The sequence below is a fragment of the Leucopleurus acutus genome, assembly GCF_964270905.1.
Source record: "Leucopleurus acutus genome assembly, chromosome: 1".
Lineage (NCBI taxonomy): Eukaryota > Metazoa > Chordata > Mammalia > Artiodactyla > Delphinidae > Leucopleurus > Leucopleurus acutus.
In genome coordinates this window covers 48,911,126-48,930,880 of record NC_139142.1, presented here as the reverse complement: position 1 = coordinate 48,930,880, position 19,755 = coordinate 48,911,126, and the positions used below count along the sequence as shown (strand labels likewise).

General features: G+C 43.3%; 1 protein-coding gene across 24 annotated transcripts in view; it reads right to left on the bottom strand.

Moving 5' to 3' along the window:
• Window positions 1-18,521, bottom strand: part of TRIM9 (tripartite motif containing 9) — a gene marked incomplete at both ends in the record, with an annotated part of 110,066 nt that extends 91,545 nt beyond the window's left edge. For 22 of the 24 annotated variants that reach the window (XM_082865667.1, XM_082865679.1, XM_082865673.1 and 19 more), the window contains one exon: window positions 17,407-18,228. In XM_082865667.1, the coding sequence (XP_082721793.1) occupies window positions 17,407-18,228 (822 nt within the window). Of the gene's footprint in view, window positions 1-17,406 lie in introns of all 24 variants that reach the window. The other 2 variants (XM_082865656.1, XM_082865666.1) reach the window with 2 other exon arrangements.
• Between the last annotated feature and the right edge of the window lie 1,234 nt (window positions 18,522-19,755).

The window sequence follows — 19,755 nt, the reverse complement described above, 5'->3', positions numbered from 1 at the left end:
AAAAGGTGGAGGAAAGGAAGATTTGCTCTCTATGACTGACTGCTTGAGCTGGGACCTTGCTCTTCCCCTGCCCTCAGACTGGGAATTACACCATCAGCTCCCCTGGTTCGAAGGCCTTCAGACTCAGAGTGAACTACACCACCAGCTTGCCTGTGTCTCCAGCTTGTAGCTGGCAGATCATGGGACTTCTCAGCCTCCAACTGTGTGAGCCAATTCCTAAAAATAAGTCATATACATATATGACTTATTATTATTTCCTGTCCTATTTAACAGGTAACAATAGCTCACATTAATCATGCACTTATTCTGATCAGGTTCTGTTCCAAGGGTGTTGTATCTACCATTCCTTTCATCCTCACAACAATCCTTGGAGATCAATCTGATTATTATCCCCATTTTACAGATGAGAAAACCAAGGCACAGAGAGGTCAAGTAACTTACCCAAGTTCATGCAGTTAAATGGTAGAAAATCTAGGGTTTAAACCCAGGCAGTCTGCTTCAAGGTCTGTGGTCTTAACTCCTCCATTGTGTTGCCTGAATAATAGCAGACCCAGGAACAGAACACAGCTCTTCTGGCCCTATACTAACTTTTCTGGCCCAGTACCATGCAGGCACTTCCACTACAGCTTTATCATGAAAAGGCCTCTTCAGCTGGGCTCTAGTCCTTTGGTTCTAACTCCCGTTACAGCACTTACTATAAAAGGGCTTAACCAGAGACTAGTTTTTACATTCTGCCATGCTCATTCTATTTCCTGTTTCTCCTATTTTATTGTCTGTTACCTGAATTCCTGCTGTGCAACTCAGATTCTTCTAGCTTATATATAGTTTTAAAATGCTTGCCATCATTTGCTCTCAGCCAACAAGGCACTGATGTGGCAACTTCACAATGGCATACATGGTCAACTGCTTTTAGGAGTGGGGAGGAAGGAGTCTCATGTTCCTGGTAGGTGACATGGTGGCCTCAATAGGGTATTTTAAGGTTTGAGGTAAGGTGATCATGAGCTGTCAGACTTTAGTCCTGGCCCTGAGTCTCAACTTCAACATGGATGAAGCCCTCCTAACCCAGTTATAATGATGATCACTGTTAAATCAAAGAAATAGTTCATGGTGGAAAAGACACTGATGCGACATCACATCTCATAGCACAGTTCACACAGCAAATCCTGTTCTAGCAACAACTGTTCCGTGACCTTTGTTTTAATACATTACAAGAACGAGTTCTTCTCAGAGGTGCTTGGGAGTTAAAATGGTCACACGCCATTATCTGTGTAACCATTATCCACTCCTCTTTCTGGGTACATAAAAGTGCTTTGTTTTTATGATCAAACTGGAAATCTCCCTCATTGTATGAGTTTCCCCAGTTGAGCAGCTGAATAAACCCGGAGCTCAGAGCTGGCTAAACAGCCAGTGGTCTCACGCTGCACCATCAGTATCCTGAACTTGATTCAACAACAGTAAGGTCCTCACTCAGCCCACACTAGGCCTTGAGGAAGTTACAGTGAGGATTGAGCTCTGAATACAGACCATCTAAATTCCTTAACATGGCTGGGAAGATTAAAGAACAGTAGGAACGTAGTGGGTTTAGTAGACCACTGATAAATACGATTTAATCCCTGAAGAAAATCATGTGATATGAACAAATACTAAATGAAATTAATTTTCAAATCTAATATTTATGCAAATTTTATACCAATCCCTTCAGATATACTAACTATAGAATTTCTGTAAAAACACTGGGTTAATTTTTGATGGCTGTATCTCACAATAATAACCTTCTATACATAGTTTTAGAAAACTTAATAACTGACCATAACCCAAAAGCCCTCAAATTAAATAACGTGAATTGTAAATTGATGACTTTGTTCTTATAAAAGTAAATATAAGACCTAAGGGAGTGAAATTTTAATATAATTGAACTATTTGGCTCCACTCAGAAGAGAGTAATTGACCGTCTTTGGCCAGCCTCCAAACTGGGTAATAATCTTCTACCTACTAATTCATTCCTTCCCAGTTTTGCAGATAAAATTTATAAATTATTCTTTAATTCCTGCCTTCAGTGTAAGCAGAGCTTCCAGGTTCTACTAAACAGCTGCCATATTTCATTTCAGTGGTGGCTATAAGTCAATGGATTCTGTGTTTGTATTTAGTTAAATCATTTTATGGCATGTTTCAAAAGAAGAGTGTCATGTGAGTTCATTTGTATACAACCCAGATGTATACGTTGTAATCTTATTTTAACATTACAGGTGATCGGCCAAGTACATTACAGTAATCTTTTGCTGGGATCAGTGCCGGCCCTGCAGCTGCTACCCACGTGGTATGAGCTGAGGAGATGTCAGCACTGGGACGTTTACTGGGAAGGAAGCCAGGGCTGGGAAAATCAGTGTTAGGTTGGAGGCAGAGGGTGCACAGGCCAGATGGGCTGGGCAGAGAGACTCCCCGGAAGTTGCTATCAAGGGTCTGAAGCTAGATGAGCAGACTGGAAACACACTGGTCAGAGCAAGGCATGGAGATGGCTGGAAGGAAGGGACATACATTGAAACCAAAGCTGGGCCCGCAGACAGGTGAGCAGAAACCAGGAGATTCACAGGAGACCACAGTGGGAGTGGGGGGGGGGGAGGAGTAGAAAGGGGTGGTGGCCAGTAAGGTGCCAACAAAGCTGGCAAGCAGTGCACCAGAAGGGGGAGAGGAGCAACAGGAGACTCTTTCGCATTGTCTCATAAACTTCTTTTGTGCTTTTGGCCAGGGCAGGAGCCAATCAGGGGACAGCCATGCTGTAATGCAGCAGTTCTCCCTGCGAGAGGGACAAAGGAAAGCCTGTTGCCTACAAATTCTTCCTTTTCCGGCCTTTATGCTGAAATTCCTACCATTAGATCGATGCTTTGAGCAAAGGCACTGCGTACTGAAGGCAAATGTTAAAAAAGGACTATCATTTATAATGAAGGAACATTATTCAATAGTATAGACATATATAATCTCCCCTTCAAGAGAGAACAACAGGTTAAGGTAAACTTTGATAGTTGTAGTCATGGAGTGTGGGAAAAAAACTGTGATTATGCTTGTCTGGGGGCACGAGAAGGCCTCCAAAAGAGAGAAAACGTGTTTCAATTGAGCTTCACATGCATGTGCGTGCAAACACACACACACACACACACATACACACAGAAGCAACTGAAAATAGGTCCTTGGTTGTTCAGAATAATTAATATAAGTTCTAAGAAATCAAAGGCATTTTTGGTAATACATACTGTACATAATTTACTGAAGTGCTCTGGGATTTATTTCTCTGACTGTTGAGGGGGTTGGGCAAATGATCCTGATTCTATCATTTTATAACTCTCAAATACAGGGGAAACGTCCACCACTTTGACACCTGAAGTGACTTGTTTGAATACCACAATGGTAACCTGTAAGTAACAGGAACCGCAGAACCACTGGAACTTTATGCTATTGTACTAAAGTGAACTCCATCACTAAAGTCGGGAGGAGTGGAACTTGAGGTAAAGAGGAGGCACAGCCTTCATATTCAGGGATTTTGATAACGAAATTATTTCCTCCCCCCGCTTTTGGATTTCTCCATGTTTCCTATTTGTCATGAGCCAATCCTGGTAGAGCCTATCTGAGCTCTGCTTCAGAACTGGCTGATAGAGGTTACTGGGTAAGGAAGCAGCAGTAGGTCCTGGTAGGCCAGTCTTGACAAGTTTTTTCTCCCACTCATATCTGTGTCTGATTTTTTTTTTATTTCCTGTGTCTCTGAGAGATGAGAGGCTCACACCTCTGTTCCTTTCATTCAAAAAGTGAGTAAACTTCAGAATATATAAGGAATTCTTACAACTCAACGATAAAAGAGAAGTAACCCAATTTCAAAATGGGTAAAGGCTTTGAATAGACATTTCTCTTAAAAAATATATAAAGATAGCCAGTAAACACATGGAAAGATGTTCAACATCACAGTCATTAGGGAATTGCAAATCAAAACCACAATGAGACGCCCGTTCACATCAACTAGGATGGCTCTAGGCAAAAAGCCAGGCAATTACAAGTGTTGGGGAGGATATGGAGAAATTGGAACCCTCATCCATTGCTGGTAGGAATGTAAGATGATGCAGCCTCTTTGGAAAACAAGAATCAAGGATATTCTCAATGCTGGAAGCATTAATTTTCTCTTTGGCTTGCTGTTTTTTTAAATTAATGTAAAATATTTGTGTGTTGACTTGCCAATTAATACCAATATTTATTAATATGTTTTTTAACCTACATAGCAGGACCTTACTGTCAAGTCAAACTTTTCCACGAAATTTCTATATACAGTGACCAGAGCAACCATTCTTTGTTCACGTGGAAACGTGTCATTTTTGAATGGTAAGGGAATAATGGTAGTTACACTCTGTACACTTGCTTATCATGCTTGTTGAAGCTAGCCTGGAAATTCAGTGCTCATACAAGTTCCTATATTCCGTATTTTTTTGTTCCTCCAAGTAGAATGTAGAGAAAATTTTATTAAATTCTGAATAATATTTTAGTTCCACCAATGGCAGATTTGCTTCCATAATGGCAGAAGGTAGCCAGGTAACACGAGTTGAATGTAAACGTGGAGCTTCTTCACACTGCACTGACTGTGTGCTAAAAGCTGTTTATCATACTTCCTTGCTGAGTCTGGGCCAGATGATTGATGGTCAATAAAATCAATACTAACTGCTTGTTAAAAGCACCACAGATTTATCTGTGCCATGTAAGATTTATTAGATTGGATGGAAGTCCAATATTACATTTGATTTTATGTGACTAATGCTCTTGGGATAAAATTTCATAGACGTGGGGGTAGGGATGGCACAGCACAAGTGACACCATCTTCTCAAGTTCATGAATTGGTGTGTCTGGGTGATGGCATAAATACCCTCAGTAAGTAGCACATCTATAGTTAAATCAGCTGTTGATTATGTGCACTGATGAAAAGAAATTAAAGTACAGATAATCAAAACTGGTAGATTAGGTTATAAAGTCACTTCCCTTTGGCTTTGGGTGAGTTATAATTATAACTGAATCTGTGTATATCTGACCTTCTGAGCATTTGCTCCTTACAAAATCAAAAAGCCTGTTATGAAGACCTGCCTTAGGTAGAAACTGTTTACTCACATTTACTTCTCTCTGCAACTGGCTTTGTTCAGAGACTAGATAATGTCTTAGACTGATATACAACACAGGTCAGAGCAGCACGGCCCTCTCGCAGGCTCTTCCTGGAGCATGGCAGACAGTGATAAGTGTTTGGTGTCAAACAGTTGCTTCTTAACATGCAAGCTGCAAGGAAAGTAAGAGTAAAGAGAGGATAAAGAAAAATCTCAGTCAGCTTCAATGAATAAATCAGCAGTAGATGAGGATTAACCATCTATGTGTACTGGCTAATGACAGAAGGTAGTTATTCCCATACCAAAGCACAAGGTTCAGCATTCTACTTCCCAAGATAATTTTTTAAGGAACAGTCTCTTCTTTCATCAGAGCTATTAGGATAAAATGTGCAGTTCTGGTTCTATGCAAGGCTTATGAAAAACCATTTTATTTGGTTGTGCTTTAATCCATTCTTAAACAATAGGCTTTTCCAGGTCACATATTCCTTTCTATATTTATGGTAAAAAGGCAGGTTAGGTCTTTTCCTGAACAGGAATACGCATAATTTTTTTTAACCGTCTTGGCAAAAGGTGCAAGAAAAAACTGAAAGTAAACAGAATTAATAACTGCTTACAGGTTTGAATGCATTTTGATGTTTTCCAGGATAAACTTATAAATGTTTTAGAAATATACTTAAAATGCCAAAAAAATATACTTGTTCTTTTATATCATTTCTGCCTATAAATTTTAAGATGATTATTTTGTTAGAAGAGGACAATAAACCCCTGGCTGAGCTGATAGAACCTTTCTGCCTATCTGTCGCTTGCTTGGTTCTGACAAGGCCGAGGTATCCAGCACACTTCCGATGATCTGGTCTATGGAACACTCAACGTACTTGTCTCTCCCTTCCCTCTACCCGCTATTTTCCTCTTTAAATTTATTTTGTCACAAGGGGACTTAGGAGACAAATGACTTTTAATTTCTCACTAATTTTCATACATGAGAACTAAAAGATCTCAGTTATGTCACTGAATTTGTAAGTACATAAAACTGTGCTTTGCAGTCATATGTTTCCTGGGATTATCAGAAGGTAGGACAGAAGAGCAGTTCGACACAGGAGCTCTGGAGTTAGCCCGGATTCAAACTCTGGCTCTGCCTCTTACAACCGGTACGACTTTATAACCTTTAAAGTCCCAGTGCCTCAGTTTTCTCAGAGGAAAATATGTGAATTCTGGAGATTAAATGAGAAAGTGGCTAGAAAGGGCTTAGAACAGTGCCTTGCATGTGGTAAGGGCTCAATACATCTTTTTTAAAAAGAATAATTATTTATTTATTTTATTTTAGGCTGCATTGGGTCTTAGCTGTGGCACGCGGGCTCTTCACTGCGGCGTGCGGGCTTCTCTCTAGTTGCGGCCTGCAGGGTTTCTCTCTCTAGTTGTGGCACGCAGGTTCCAGAGCACGTGGGCTCTGTAGTTTGCGGCACGCAGCCTCTCTAGTCGAGGCACAAGACCTCAGTAGTTGTGGCACGTGGGCTTAGTTGCCCCGCGGCATGTGGGATCTTAGCTCCCTGACCAGGAACGAACCCATGTCCCCTGCATTGCAGGGCGGATTCTTTACCACGGGACCACCGAGGAAGTCCCAGTGTTCAGTACATTTTTAACAAAAAGTGTGAAATACAGGTTTTCAAGTCTAATTATTATAGTCAGGCTCATATGAGAAACAAAATATTAGGATATGTTGCTAATCATTAATCTTTTTCATACTGATTATTTTTTTCATTAAACAAACCTTTTTAAAACATCTTCTGAGTGCAGAAATGGGGGAAAACAGATATATAAGAAAAGTCTATGACTTTGAGTTATTAGGGTCCAATGGGAGATTCTAAAATATGCAATTATAATACAGTGGGAAGATGTTCAGTGTTAGAACACAAAGATGGGAGCTCTGCGGGGGTTGGTGGGTGGGGCGCACAGAAGGCAGAACAGAGTTTGGGACCACACTGTGAACGGGCAGGGCACTGAAATGACCGGTTCTGTTCCAGACATGCAGATACAAGTGGGAGTTGAAGCCATGGGGTAGATGAGTCTCTAGAGACAGGTGTGTTGAGAACAGAAAAGTCAGTGATGTTTCTTTATTCATGACTAGAAATTCAAGATCAGTTTTCTTGCTCTTTCAGCTTAAAATCAGTCAGTCAAAATGAAGAAAACTCTTTCTACAGTTAAGGAAAAAAAGTGTCTGTAATTAAACCCAGCTGGGGTGGGAGTTCTGCTGGTGCAGGAGAGGCTCTGCTGGAACCCAGAGCTGCACCCAGGTTCCCGGCGGGCATGCTGCTCTGGGGCAAGGCTATCGAGGCTGGCTCCTGTGAGCTGCGCCTGGCAAGCTTAGTGGGGTGATTTGAAGGTCTAGTCTAAGAAAATGGTGGAGGGAGGCCTGGTGGACCGGGAGAGGGCTGGTGGGGAAGCTGGAAGGCCAAGAAGGTCAAGAAGGAAGAGGTAACCTAGACAGGCAGGTGGGACTATGGCTGTATCTGCAACGTAAACCAGAAAAGTTAAAAAGATGGCAAAGTCTGGGCCAAACAGAAGTGAAATGACAATTTCCCTGACAATGATGTTAAGTGCATTCTGTGCATTCTGCTTGGGTTTTTCCTAGTAATCTTACTCTGAGATAGTTCTCAGTTTAAGACAGGGGCCCAGTTTCAGGTTAGGGATAAAACTGCTGTGAGAACACCCCAGGACAGTGGTTTTTGGCTTTGAGATGTTTTGGGGGATGAATTAGACATGCTGTTGACAAAACCTAGATGGTCTCTGATAATCTAGGTTCTCTGCTGGTGGCCATTTTATACTAACTCCTTTTCCAAGGTTAAAAATTGATCCTGAATGTCAATATGAAAATATTAGGAAGGCTGGGATGTAACAGGCAAAGTACTACTCTTAGCTTTCACACATTGTTCTGCTCTGTTGTTACCAAGAGCAGCACCAGTTTTGACCTTTTAATATTGTCCTTTTGGGCTTCCCTGGTGGCACAGTGGTTGAGAGTCCGCCTGCCGATGCAGGGGACACGGGTTCGTGCCCTGGTCCAGGAAGATCCCTCATGCCGCGGAGCGGCTGGGCCCGTGACCCACGGCCGCTGAGCCTGCGTGTAAAAATTGTCCTTTTTTGCTTTATAAAAGAATGTTTAAAACAATCTATTTCTATCACAATTTAATGAAAAACTCAATCAAGCCAGTCATTGGGCATCATGTATACAAAGTGTAAAAGCAGTCAGAAGTAGATCAAAGCAGTTATTTTTAATTATATTACATTAGTATTACTGATGTCCAAAATCATTTTTCAGTTATTTATAATAGAAAGAGAAGCAACATATATTAAATATATGTACATACATACTACAAAATTTATATAATTGCTTTACCTCTTTGTCTTTGACTTTAATATTTAAGGAATAACATAAATTTAACTTTTAATATTTTAGATTTAACATAAGATTTAAGGATAGGCTAATTAGGGACATTTATCAGCAGGGTGGAGTTTTAGAGTAGTCTACTCTGCACACACAAGAAATTAAGAACACTGACCTCCTTACTGACTTATTGGTTAGTCATTGCCTAGAATGATGTCTCCCAAACTTGTGTGGAAGCAAAGAGAGCTTCCACAACCTAAGTGTCCATCCACAGATGAATGGATAAAGAAAATGTGGTATATATATATATATATATATATATATATATATATATATATACACACACACACACACACACCCTACACACACACATGCAATGGAATATTATTCAGTCATAAAAAAGAAGGAAATCCTGCCATTTGTGGCAATATGGATGGACCTCGAAGGTATTATGCTAAGTAAAGTAAGTCAGACAGAGAAAGACAAATACTGTATGTTCTCACTTTATATGTGGAATCTAAAAAATCTGAACCCAAATAAGCAGAGTAGAATGGTGGTTGCCAGGGGCTGGGGGTGGGGTGGTGGTGGGGGGGAAGTGGAGAGATGTTGGCTAAAGGGTACAAATGTCCAACTATAGGATAAACGTTATGGGGATCTAACGTACAGCATGGTGACTATAATTCAAAATGCTGTATTATATACTTGAAAGTTAAAAAAAGAATGATAATTATGTGAGGGGATGGAAGTGTTAACTAACCTTACTGTGGTAATCATTTTACAGTATATACATGTATCAAATCATCATGTTGTACACCTTAAATTTATATATACATCAATAACATCTCAATAAAGCTGAAAAAAAAAGGAAACGAGCAAACAGAAAAGAGTTTCCAAAGTCAAATAAGTTTGGAAAATTCTAGGTTGAACCAAGCAGGTTTCTTTGTTTCAGGATCGACGGTATATGGATATATCAATGCAGAATGTGGATCACCAAGAGCATGTGTAGAGTAGAGAGTCTCAAACTTATTTAATTATGGAAACTTCGAGGGAATACACTTAAAAAAATTCCCACCTAGAGAATGGGTCAAAACAACATGTGTGTCTTCAGAAGTTTCTTGCCTTTGAAAACAAACAACATTGATTTTGGGCAGAAGTTTGATTTCAGAACCTCCCTGTCCAGCCTGTTGGTCTTAACCGTAACGTCACCATATATGCCAAGTAATTTAGAATTGGTTAAAAAAAAAATCCCTGAGGCTTCTTTGTAAGCAATCTCTCAATAAGAATAGAGGAGACAAGCCAAAAACTAGTGAAGATTACACAGTGGTCAACGAGTAGACAGAGTTAGATTAAATATTATATAATTTATGCTTCATTGAATCAAAACTGCTTTTTTTGTATTTATGGCATCAGAATGCAGCCTTCCAACTATAGTATTCTAGAGATAATACTTAAAATGAATAAGAATTAGTATCTTCAGATACAAATGTTTATACGTGCTAAATCTCAGTTGAAAGTGACAGAAAACCAATACAAACTAGCCAAAGAGAAAAAGGAGGGGGAGGTTTGCTGACTCACTAAACTGGAAAGGCAGGAGGGGGTAGAAAAGGGTTATGAAGGGTTCCAGGGACTCAACAGTGTTCTCAGAAGTCTCTATTTCTTACCTCTGTGACTCTGGGGATTGCCTTACTTTCTTCTACTAATGTAAGAGGAAGAGGAAGAGGCAGGGACACAAACACCTCTGGCTTTTATTCTAGCTGCAACAAGCCCAGAGGAAAGCAATGCTCTTCCGTCCCTGATTCAGTATCTATAAACCTCAGAAGAGGACTCTGATTGGATTGGCTTGCTTCATGTGCTCATTATTTGAATTAATCACTTTGGCCAGTGGGATAGGGTGTGACGATTGGTCAGGCCTATGTCACATGCCCTCCCACTTGGCCAGGTAAGGCAGAACACTGGATTGGCAGCCCGCCAGAATCACAAGGACTGAGCAGAGGCAGGAATGTGGTGGTGTGGGGAAGCACTTAACTAAGTAAGAAGAATACTGCCGTTATGAGACCAAAACATAAACAACACAAAACACTAAACTCTATGGTTGCTATACACTCTTTTCTTCTAACAAATAGATGGAATTACTGAAATGAAACTATATGATTCCCCCCACTCCCAACCCAATCACATACTTTTCAAGAGGCACCTGAAGTTAGTGCAAAATTGTGTTTTGGCACCTTCTGTCCTCCTTCCTTCACTCATACACAAGCCAAGTGAGGGATCACTTTGCTCTTAGGTGGCCACATTTACCATAATATATAATAGCAGTAGGAATAACCACACAAACTGCTTGGTGGTGGAGCATTACTGGGGAGAGGAAGCACTGAGCTATAGCTATCAGTGTTCTCTACCCTTTTCTGTCTTCTTTTCCTTCATCAACTCTGTTGCTCCACTTTTTTTTTTTTTACGCGCAGGGTCAGTGGCCATGGCTCACGGGCCTAGCCGCTCCGCGGCATGTGGGATCTTCCCAGACCGGGGCACAAACCCGTGTCCCCTGCATCGGCAGGCAGACTCTCAACCACTGCGCCACCAGGGAAGCCCCTGTTGCTCCACTTTTGAAGCATCTCAAGAAATTAGTGCTGTATTTAAAATGCAGAAGATCCAGGGAGAGCAAAAAGGCTTTCTTCTGCACTCAGAATGGTTTCCTCTTAGACTGTACAAGAGGCGCCGGTCAGTGCCTCCCTGTTCCTGCTGCTCACAAAGGCATTCTGCCCTGGGCTTTCCTCCAGCTGAACAGTGAAACCAGGGGCCAGGTTTGTATCAAGTATCTGTTCATTAGGGCCAGGACTAGGGTGAGGGGAGTAAGGCACTCTCCTTTGATGCAGAATTTAAAAGGGTGCCAAAAAACCTCAGTAGTCAACACTAATATTTTAATGGAATATTTTTAAAAATAAAAATGAATGCCCCAAAATACATGATGAACAGAAGAGCAAAATCTTAAACAAAGATAGGATCAATAGTACTGATTTTCCCTTCAGACTCAGGCTCCAATATGGCTTAGCATGGCACTGTTACTGATCAACATTTAAAATGTTGATATTCTGCTCATCATGGATTTTTTGTATTCATCTTTGTTTTTTAAGATATTGCCTTACAATATTTTTTATCCTGATTACTGAGTTTTTGGTACCCCCTTATGTTTTTCACCCAAGGTGAGTGCCTCACTTGTCTCACCCAAGTCTTCTGCATACACCTCACTAAAGGGGTAAGCTTGTGACCTAGGCAGTCATCAGTAGACCCCTGACTCAAGTTGGGCCAATCACATTCTTTCTCTAAACTTCAAAATGTGGCCTAAGAGACACAGAGACAGTAGTTAGATGAGAGCGGATACTTGAACAGAATGTCATGCTGCACTGGGGCTGGAGGAGTCATGTCAGGACTCGTGCAGCCCAAGGAAGCCCATCCAGAGAGAGAAGCAGGCATGAGAGAGTTAGGCATATGCCAGAATGTATTATTTGTTCAAAACGTTCTCTGTCCTCCTCTACAAGGCTCTTCTCGGTGCCTTTCTCTGTTGGAAGAGTGAATTTCCTGTAGCACCAATGTCAGTCTTGGTCACATGGTTTGTTTTAGCCAATGGAATGTAAGCAGAAGAGACATGCAATGTCTGAGTGGAAACTTTAAGTGCTATTGAGTGGTTCTGCTCTACTCCCTTCTCTCTGCCCTAAGGTTGGTGTGTTCCAAACATGCTCTTTCAGCCTAAGTTCAAGAATAAGGAGGATGTGAAGAAGGGCCAGAGCTGACTTTCAGTGGGTATTATTGTAAGAAATTGTATGATATTGTTGTAATTCATTGAGAATTTACAAAATTAATTTTTTAATTAAAAAATTATTTTTTTGTTTTTTAAAACAAAAAAATTGTTTGTTACTGCAGCATAACTTAGTCCAAGCTGACTGATACATAGAAGTGAATTTAATCTCTAGATTTCCAGTTCCAGTCTCCTTGTGAGTTGATTTTATTTCCCATGAAATCCTCTGAGATCCCCTAAGTGGGTTTCTGTTCCTTACTACCAACAACCTCTGATAAAACTGATAAAAAACAATATTATTTAGAACTATTTTTTCCTTAAACATTTATCATAGAATAGGTTCTAGCCTCCTCTGTGCCAAGGCTAAGTTATACGAATACACACACTTTGAAAGGTGCTTGGGTGAGAGAAGTGCAATTTATTGTACTCATGGTAAGGATAATTTTTGCCTGTGCATTATATTTATTACTCAATGACAGATGGCTGTGACAGTTTTCTCTAATTTTATGAAAACTGTGAGTTGATCTGAAATTCCAGTTAATAGCATCTTTTCATGGTATATACAGGAAGAACAATTTCTGCTGCTTCAAAAGTGATAATATCTTCAAAACTGAATCATATCAGTTATCATTTTAGCTTTGTAATTGAAAAACAAAATACCTTTGTTTAATATACAAATAAGGGCTTCCCTGGTGGCGCAGTGGTTGAGAGTCCGCCTGCCGATGCAGGGGATGCGGGTTCATGCCCCGGTCCGGGAAGATCCCACATGCCGCGGAGCGGCTAGGCCCATGAGCCATGGCCGCTGAGCCTGTGTGTCCGGAGCCTGTGCTCCGCAATGGGAGAGGCCACAACAGTGAGAGGCCTGCGTACCGCAAAAAAACAAATAAATCTTTGTGTGTGTCCTTTTTCCTTGGGGTTAATTCAACTGACTATTCTCCAAGGATGCATGAGGATCTGGCTCACTCTTTTAGGCCACCTTTAAGAGTAGCCTTTGTATGGCACCTTGTGCTCTGTAAGGAGCAAGCAAATTATCCCAAATTGGGGGATGAGATTTTTATGCAGTAACTGTTGACTAGTGAGACAATAACTTCCATTTTATGCAAAAACTTTCTATTTTGCCAAACTGAAATTAGTAAGTTATAAACATCTAAATTACTTTTTCAAAATATTTTCGCAAATATAGTTTTAGGTGCTTTACATCCTGTGTGTAGGAAGCACAGAGAGGTTATAGACTTGCTTAAAATTACCAGCGAGTAAGTGGCAGCATCAGGTCTGGAACCCAGAACCTCATCTAGTTCTTTCTATTTCTGCCTCAGCACAAAGAGGAACAATTCATTCCTCTGTAACATTCTCCTTAATACCTGTAAGAATATTTACAGTGCTCACAGAACGTTCTGATTATACTAAAAGTAAATTTTTAAGAAGTTAAAAACATGAACATATGTTACCTGTTACATTTACCATACAGACATCTAGATTATATTGTATTTACTGCTGATATATATTACATATATTATAATATATAATTATAATATAATATATATATATATATATATATAAAACTGAACACCACTTTGGTTACATTAAATAACACATTTACTACACAAATTTTTGATGAGATGCCACCATACTACAAAGCAGGTATTTTTTCCAGAAGGCTTTGAAGGTGAAACCATAATAACTGATGATTTATTTTAAAATGTTTAACTTGCAAATCTTTGTTTAAAAAAAAGAAGGTAATAGAGAAATAACATTTGAGACAAGATTCAGAATGAATAGTCAGTGTTTAGAGTACAAAGGAAAAGAAAATTCTTGCTCAACAGTACAAACACAAAGGAACGGTTACAAATGTATTACTGATTCAGTGATTGATAAAATACACCAAGAATTCAAGGATAATGTTAGATTTAGAAATATGAATTGCCAAAATTACAAAGTAATAATAATGTTTCCAATTGCCCATATGAAAATGTCTACAAAATCTTTTTTTGTGTGAGTAGCAATTCTTTATACCAACCCAAGCTTGATAAGGAATAGAGCAAGTGCTGATACTAAATAAAAAGTGTCACCAGATATTTGCCCTATAAGGCCACTTCCTGCATTATTTTTCATGGATTTTGAAGGCCATCTATATCTGAAACGTATTTTAATTTAGTCATTTGACAACTAATGAATTTCAACTAGTTGTTTTTAATACCATTTAAAAGATAAACGTCAGCCATTTTGTCTTAAATGTGTAAGATGAGGACTTTCTGAGGGAAACAGTTATTTACAGGGTTTTCTTTATCACTGGAAATGACTAAATATTAATGAAAACTTTCAGGTCTGGTGATAACTTGTGTGGATAACTAACTGCCCAACTTTGGGAGAACTACTTAGTGTAATTCTTTGCTCTCCTATGTTTTGAAGGACATAGAAATTCTGGCCCATAAGCTTTTTGTGAGGATGGAAGATAAATAGACATAGGAGAAAATCGCACATTATCACATTACCTTATTAAGGAGATAAGGTGGGGGAATAATGTTTGTTGTTCATCTAACAGATGATAAGTGAATGTTAAAATCTGTCATCCTTCTGCCTTATATTTATTGGCAGTTTAATAATCTTGATATTGACTGAACAAAAATATAACTATTTACTCTTTTGAAAAAATGTGCAAAAGATCAGAGAAGAAATGGTCCTTTTAAAAAATGAACCAATATTCCCTTCCTAGCCTACTTATGTCATGTCTGAAGGGCTTTACATTATTCTTTTGTAGCAGACATCCAAATTTCAACCCTGTCCACACCACAGTGTCTACTCACAATGTCCATTACCGATAAAACAAATGGTTTAACATTTCAAATCTACACGGGGCTTGGCGGAGATTTAAAGGCTGCCTTTGGTCTTAATGGATAAAGTATAGGCTCTTCTTCACAGAAGAATAATGCAGTGGTTTGACCATCCTAATTAGCATGTGCCTCTAAGTTCTTTTTCCAGACAGGTGATTAGTTTCTTAGTTCCAAGGAGAGTTTTGTAGGGCAATTTAACATAGGCTATAGTTAGAAGCTTAAGAGTGAAATCATAATATGAAGAAAAAATTGGCCATGAACTAAAGTTCTGAAAACTTTCAAAATTAAACATCATTTAAACAAACTGAAGTGTTTAAAAAATAGTGGCATGTACCTAGGAGGGGAGCTCAAATTTGTGCTGAATTAAGTCTCTCCATCAGTACTAATACAGTTTAATAGACTATATGTGAGAACATAAATGACTGTAAACATGGATCCCATTCAGTATTGAGTTGAGCTCCCTGATTGCTGAATATGGTGATGTTTTATTTTATTTTATTTTATTTTTTCTTGCTGCAAATAAAATATCAGTGTTCCCCTCCTTAACCCCAAGGCCTCTCTCAAAGGCTAGCCTTTCTGGTCTCCAAGGAATGCCAGGAAACCCTGAGTGGGGCAGAGCTGATGCCTGAACACCATCTCTACTGCCCTGCCTCATCCTGGGGCTTGCAACTCAATGATGTGAAGAAAACCTCCCTACAAGAGTCCTGAACCCCTGCCTTGCCCTTTGCACACCCAACTAAGTCGATTATTTAAAAAGTAAAAGTCCAATTCATGTACATCTCCTCAAGAGTGGTTCCCTTCCTTCTAAGCAGTGTGGGCAATAACATTATAAAGATCTCTTTCCTCACGAAGCTTATTTTGTGTGTGTATGTTGGGGGGGGGCAATAGATAAATACAAAAGTAACATGATAGTTAAAATATATAGCATCCCAGTTAGTGGTAAGTACTACTGAGGAAAATAAAGCGGGGAGGGAACCAAGGGGTTCAGAAAGGTCTCACTGCAAGCGTGACATCTGAGTAATGATCTGAAGGAGGCAAGAGAGTGAACTGTTCAGATGCAGGCTGAAGGAACATCAAATGCAAAGGCCCCGGGTTCAGAAGGGGCCTGGTGTTGGTGGAGGAACAGCAAGAGGGACTGCGTGGCTGAAGCAGAGGGAATGGGAGGAAATGAGGGCGATGAGGCCAAGTGGGAACAGGTCATGTGAGGTCCTGGTGGACTACCCTAAGGACCGTCTAAGAAACGCGGGGGGCAATTGGAGGATTTTGAACAGAGGAGTGGCATCACCTAACAAGTCGTTAAAGGCCCTGTTCTGGAGGCTAGCTTTGGCGGAGGTACCATCAAATGACATCAGAAAGATAAATTTGGTAACAGGTGTCCCCAAATTTTCACAGACAACTACTGACTGTGAGGAAAAGGATTGGACTCTGGACAAATGGGTGTGTGGGTGATCGATAGGAGGGGGTTACCCTGGGAGACTGGGAGATGCACCTGCCTAGCTTTCAGGCCGCGACCGCGCAGAAACCTCCAGTCCTGCTACTCCAGCCCAGATCCCCTCCGCGAGGGTCAGGGCCGCAGCCTTCAGGCCGTGTTGCCACGGCGACTACAGGATTTTTCTTTTTTCTTTTTTTTTTTCTCCACCCCACTCCACATTCTCACACCTCTGTGCGCAAAGCACCCGGACCCGCATCCTTACCGCGCTGCCGCTGGGCTTGGGCCAGCGCCGACTTATCAGCATTCAGCTCGCGGCGTGTTCCCCGCCCCCTCTGCGAATCCAGGCTCCAGCCTATCCAGCAGCTCCAGCACCCAGCGGTCCGCGCCGCCCAGCCGCGCCCACCTCCTCCCCGGGGACCACGGCCGGAGCCCCACAACCGGCTCTGCCCTGGAGCTTCCCTGGCGGCCCTGAGCACAGTCGCGGATCGGCCCAGCTACTCATCGCCTTCCTGCACGCTGGTGGCCGCCGAGAGCTGCACGTCCGCGGCGGGGAGGGGGCGCCCTAAGGCTGGCTCGCAGGCTGCGTGCACCGGGAGACCCGCTCTACGCATCCCCGAAACAACTCTCTGGAGAGGTTCAACTCTCTGGAGAGGTTCAACTCCCCTGTGCGCCGTTTACGGTCCCCTGCGCTTCCTGCAATACACCAGACGGGGGAAGCAGATATTGGAGGCACCTGCATTGCGCCCCAGTTGGGAGGCTCTGTGCGTAGAAGAGGGGGACCGTCTGCTGCAAAACCGGAGGATCGGAGGCGCGGGGAGTTAGGGGTGGGTTTTCTTAGGACTCACCTTGTGCAGTTTCCACATGGCTCCCAGAGCCTTGACTTCGTGGCTGGAGTGTTTGCCTTCCTCCAAGCACTGGTAGCACACGGGCATCTTGCACTGCACGCAGTACATGCTGTGGTTCTCCAGCTCGTGGTCTGTGCAGGTGGAGACCTTTCTCGGGCTCAGCCGCCGGCTCACGCGGCCCTGGGCCGGGGGCACCAGGCGGTGCTTGGCTAGGGGCCCCCGGGGCGGGTGGCAGCGCAGGCGGCACGGATCACAGTAGAAGACATCGCACTGTTCGCACATGACGGTGGCCTCCTTGGGTGCCTTCTCGCAAAGCTGGCACTTAAGGGCCGCCGCTTTGCTCTGCTGGTAGCGGTCAATTACCCCTTCCAGGACGCGGTTCTTGGGGAAGCCGCGGAGACCCCGGTCATCCAGGATGAGGCTGCGGTGGCACTGGGGGCAGGTGATACAGGAGTTGCGGGGCACCGAGGCCAAGGCCGGTGACAGGTGTGTGGCCGGTGGCGGCATAGCCGGGGGGAACACACGTACGCCGTTGGGGGACTTCTGGCACGGGGTAGTGGGGGCGCTGGCGAACCCCCCGTAGGAGCCATAGCCGCTGTCCGCCTCGCTGTACAGGCTCATCTTGTCAAGGTCCAGATAGTCATAGTCGGAGACCCCGGAGCCCGAGGCCCGTCGGCTCTGGGGCGACTCCGACTCCGGGGTCTGCACCAGGATGTTGCGGGCGCACGCCTGACATATATTATGAGAGCAGGGCAGGATGATGGGCTCCCGATAGAAGGAGCCGCACACGGGGCATTTTAACTCTTCTTCCATCTCTTCCATGGGGACCTTGCTGGGAGCGAAGCAGCGGCGGCTGCAACTGGATCCTGAACTGACGAGGTGGCCGGCCGGCCTGTCGTGTCCAGCACCTTGGCCAGCAGCGGCGGCGGTGGCGTTGGCAGTGGCGCCTTCCCGCGTCGCTTAGGCGCCGACTCCCTGTGAGGCGCTCTCTCTGTGAGCCACCGAACCGCGGCGCCGAGCGCCAACCCGGGACCGCCCCCTCCTGCCCCTCTAGTCCCGCCCCAGCCTGTAAGCAGCGGCTTATTGGACGGCGGGCGAGAGAGCAAAGCTCTCATTGGCCACACGCCCCGTCCTTCTCCTCTCCTCCGCAGGCCACTGGGGGTTTGGTGGAGGATTCTGAGGATGAGGGGAGTCTTCGTTTCGGGCTGCATAATCTCGGGAGGGGGCCGGCGTGCGGGGGCGAGGGCACCGGGAAGGAGGGATTAGGCGGGATGACTCATCCCTCGCCCCGCTTCCTTCCGACCTCCGGCTCAGTCGCCCAAGAGCGGGGCGTGAGAAACCCCTCCGCGCTGCGAGGGGGCTGGCAGAGGGGCTGGTGCCTGTCGCCGGCGTCTGCGTTTGGCTTGCAGCTGTAGTCTCCGCTCCGATCTCCGCTCGCCAGTGCTGCGCCGCGCGGGAGACCGCCACCTTCTTCCGCTGCTGGCGCCTCACCCAGGCCTAGGTTTCTGTACCCGAGCCGGGCCTTTCTCCCGCTCAGGAACCCGCGGAAGCCGGCCCCTGCGCTCCTGCATCCCGGGGGTCTGACGGCGCAGGCCTGGCAAGAGCCTTCTTGCTTCTTTTTCTCCCTGTTCCTGGTGTCTAAAAGGGGATTGACAGTATCGATTTCCTAGTGTTGCTGTGAGATTTAAACTACGCGACCCACGTAAAGGCTCAATATATTAGTTAAAATCTATGCCCCCTTCATTTCACGCTTTCAATTCAGGCTTGGCCCAGAGGCTTCTTACCTTGCGGTGTGAACGTGTCTCTATATCCCCTCTTCATGTAAAAGAGCTTCTGTCCCCTCTTCAGTCCTCCTCCCCCCAAAGCTGTCCTCTCACCGGGGCTCTCAGCACCTGGCTGAGCTTTCACAAGGCCAGCAGAACCTTTGGTTCAGTTGAGGCAGGAATGGGTTGCTTATTTCTGAGTGCCCATAGTTTTAGTAAACTAGCTCTGTAGATGAATCACTGTGTCACTGTCGAGTCTCAGTGTGTGACTCCAAATAGCTTTATTCAATGTTATGTGGCCCAAGCATCTACCACAGCTTGCAGAATGATGGATTCTTTCTGTTTCTTCTAGTGAAGTGCGAGAGGTGATGGTGATGCTGGGGGCCTAGTTCTAGTGTTAGTCCTCATATATTAAGCTCCATTCTTCTCCCTCTCCCCAAACATCGCTGGAGATAATTGGTCCTGCCCCTTGCCTGCAAAACTGTTGATTTGATGATGGCGAACAAGAAAATCCAAAAAACAAAAAACTCATATTTAGGTTAAGTGACTTAGTGATATTCTGAGGTAATAACTTATTTGAAGTTGC